This window comes from Cryptomeria japonica, unplaced genomic scaffold (assembly GCF_030272615.1).
Source record: "Cryptomeria japonica unplaced genomic scaffold, Sugi_1.0 HiC_scaffold_658, whole genome shotgun sequence".
NCBI classification, from domain to species: Eukaryota; Viridiplantae; Streptophyta; class Pinopsida; order Cupressales; family Cupressaceae; genus Cryptomeria; species Cryptomeria japonica.
The window spans coordinates 1-3,170 of NW_026729452.1; the positions used below are offsets into that span (position 1 = coordinate 1).

The 3,170-nt window shown below is 41.8% G+C and overlaps 1 protein-coding gene across 1 annotated transcript; it reads right to left on the minus strand.

Annotated features, from left to right (window-relative positions):
• Positions 1 to 55: 55 nt before the first annotated feature.
• On the minus strand, positions 56 to 1,714 carry LOC131044413 (subtilisin-like protease SBT1.7; the record flags this gene model as incomplete). The annotated part of the gene is made up of 1 exon (XM_059216087.1): positions 56 to 1,714. A coding segment is annotated over exon 1 (1,659 nt), but the record flags the coding sequence as incomplete, so codon positions are not given.
• Positions 1,715 to 3,170: the final 1,456 nt, after the last annotated feature.

The window sequence follows — 3,170 nt, forward strand, 5'->3', positions numbered from 1 at the left end:
CGGCGGGGCTCCAGGTGGGATGGATGGCTTTTATGAGCGCTGCAATGCCGCTGACATGAGGACACGCCATTGAGGTCCCCGAATCTAAAATGTAGTCCACACTTCCAGCGTATGCTGCCAATATGTTGACACCAGGAGCAATCATATCAGGCTTGAGAACAGAAGGATATGCTTCGCTCGGCCCCCTCGATGAAAAAGCAGCCACTATGGGAGCGGCCGTTGCGTTTCCCACAATAGTCAATCCAGTGAGACGCATGGCGGCCGTGGCAGTACTAGTATTCGATGTGCTGTTGATGTAGGATTTTATTTTTTCCCCAGCTTTGAAACTTAAGCTGATAGCGGGAAATTTAAAAGTGTAGGAAAACTGCTGCTGTGCTCCAAGGAGCTCTTCATTGGCCACAATCATTCCTGCACCGCCTGCTCTAGCTACTTCATTGGCCTTCTCCGGTGCGCTAGAGTCATCTGGATCGATCAACTGATCACACAGCACTATCTTATCCTTCACCAGATTGGGGTCGAGACTGCCATCAAGACAACGCTTTGAGCTGTTGCTGGCGGAGACATAGACGAGAGGGAATGGCCCTTGCAATTTTCCATCTCCTCCTTTGAAGGCGGAGGTGCCTCTGTATATCTCCTGGTTGCCCAACACCAGAGAAGCAGGGAAATCTCTGTCGATGCTGCTCGCACCCACGGTTGTAATCCATGGCTCTGTGTTGCTCAGAGTAGACGAAAGTGGTCCTCGATTGCCTGCCCCGGCAGAAACAAATACTCCCTTTTCTGTCGCTCCAAACGCTGCAATGGCTCTGATATTCATGTGGAATGGCACGTCTTCTGAGCTAATTGAGATAGAAAGGATGTCGACGCCATCAGCAATGGCGTGTTCCATGGCAGCAGCCACGTCGCTGTCGTCGCATCTGCCTTCAGGCGCCCAACATGCTTTGTAGATGGCCAGCCTGGCATGAGGAGCCATTCCTCTGGCCGTTCCACTGGCGAAACCGAGTAAACTGGCACCCGTTACCGCAGCTCCTGCGGCAGTTGAGGCTGTATGAGTGCCGTGGCCGTGGGCGTCTCTGGGAGACATGTATTCCAACGTTTCATTGATTTTAGAAACATTATTTTGGAAGCCTTTGTAGAAGTATCGAGCTCCAATGATTTTTCTATTGCAATGTGACGAATTGAAGGCCTGCCCGCTTTCACATGTGCCTTTCCATCTCGAGGGAACAGGTCCAAGCCCTGCATCATTGAAGCTTTTGCTTTCAGGCCATATGCCTGTGTCAATCACGCCCACGATGATATCTTCGCCACCAGTGGAGTATTGAGACCATAATCCAGGAGAAGAAGAGGAGGAGGATGAGAGACCCAGAAACTCTGGCGTGTGTGTAGTGGCAACTTTATTGAGGGAGGAAGGGACCACGGCCAAGCACCCCTCCATACTCTCCATGGCGTCAGCCTCTGCTTCGCTTAGCCTCGCAGCAAAGCCGTGCAAGAGAGTATCATATGTGTATAGCAACTCATTCGCATTTGATTCTGAGACCTGGCTGAGCATTGAAGCGTACCAGTGTTGGTGTAGATAGAAATGTTGGGGTTTCATGGATTTGATCATATGAATAATATAGGGCTTCCTTATATCTTCTTCTTCCGCCTTGCCCAACGACATTGCACACATGAAAAAGAGGAGGAGAATGAGGAACCCGGCAAGCGCGCTGTTAGCCATGATTGGCTACAAACAAAGAAAATCCAGCACTGAAATTATCTTGTCAGATTCGTGATAGTGTGTGTTCTCTCTCACAATGTCGAGAGCCGTTAAGCCTTCCTACAGAGCGTGTTGGGCTACTTACAAAGAAAATTCGGCTCTAACAATGGAAATGTTATTGAATATGTGTTCACGAAACATGGCAGGCAGGGGCAATTTATAAGCAGAGCACAAAAATGTTGCAGGACAATTGACCGAATCAGCTTATAACTCGGTAAGGGTTTTACTCTTTCAAGCAAAATAGAAAAATCTGAGACGCTTCATTGGAACTCTTCAGGTATGATCGAAATCGAAAAGGAATATTTCGTTGTTTAGAATAAGTCAATTTTCTCGCTCACTCTCTCAACCGCTCCAGTAGAATGGTGATCGTTCCGATCGTTATATACAAATTTTAAGATTTTTATTTTTAGTTTATTTTTTTGACATAATCTCCCCCTGATAAAAATGCGAATCCTACAACTTTATTTGACAAATAATAATAAATTAAAATCCGCAACGTAACTTCTGATTTTTAATAATAAAATTAAATTGTTATTATAAATTTTTAAATTATATCGTGAGGTGGTGTATATAATAGATATTTTGAGATTGTGATTTGTATTATTATAATTTTTTAAAATTATATTATGGAAAGTTGTTACAAGGTCAATATAATAGTTTTTTGAGATTGTGATTTAATGGAGTTTGTGTTTTCAACATTTTTTTTATAAACATTGGTTCGTCACACAAAAAAATATATGATGCATTTATAATATGCTCTGTGTGACTATGGGAAACTATACTCTTGGGTACCTTCAACACACTATGATTCTATTTGTTGTCTATAGCTATCAATCTTGTTTTGTGCTTATTAATGAATCATGAATTTTAAACTTTTTTTTTAGTACACATTTACAATCAGTTGCTTCGTGTATCAACTTCCTCTCGCTTCATAATGATTTACCATGTTTCCTTTTTTACTACTTCCTCAAGCCTTCTTGGTTCATGAGCACCAACAATTATCATCAATGCGTAATTGATATCATAGCCATAACAATTGATGGCTATTTCCTTACTATTTAGTATCTCCTTACAAGATTTCATTGGATTTTGGAATGGATAATGGGCTTGAATTTGACTCATCAATACCTTCTCTTACTTTTGTTGATTCATTAATTCCTTTTGGTTTTAGCTTAAATTTTCTCGGTGTGTATGATGATGCATAATATCCATCTTTTTCTTTTAAAAACTTAACATAAAAACACTTGTAAGGTCACACTCCTCAAAACTGGCATCTTTAGAGATGTGAACTTTATTTTCTATGAAATTGTAAAAGTCATAGGCTTTACCAGACTCATCATACCTAACAAAGATGCATTTTTAAATATTATCATTGAGTTTCCTTCTCTTCTCTTTCGGAATGTGTCAATGAAATACT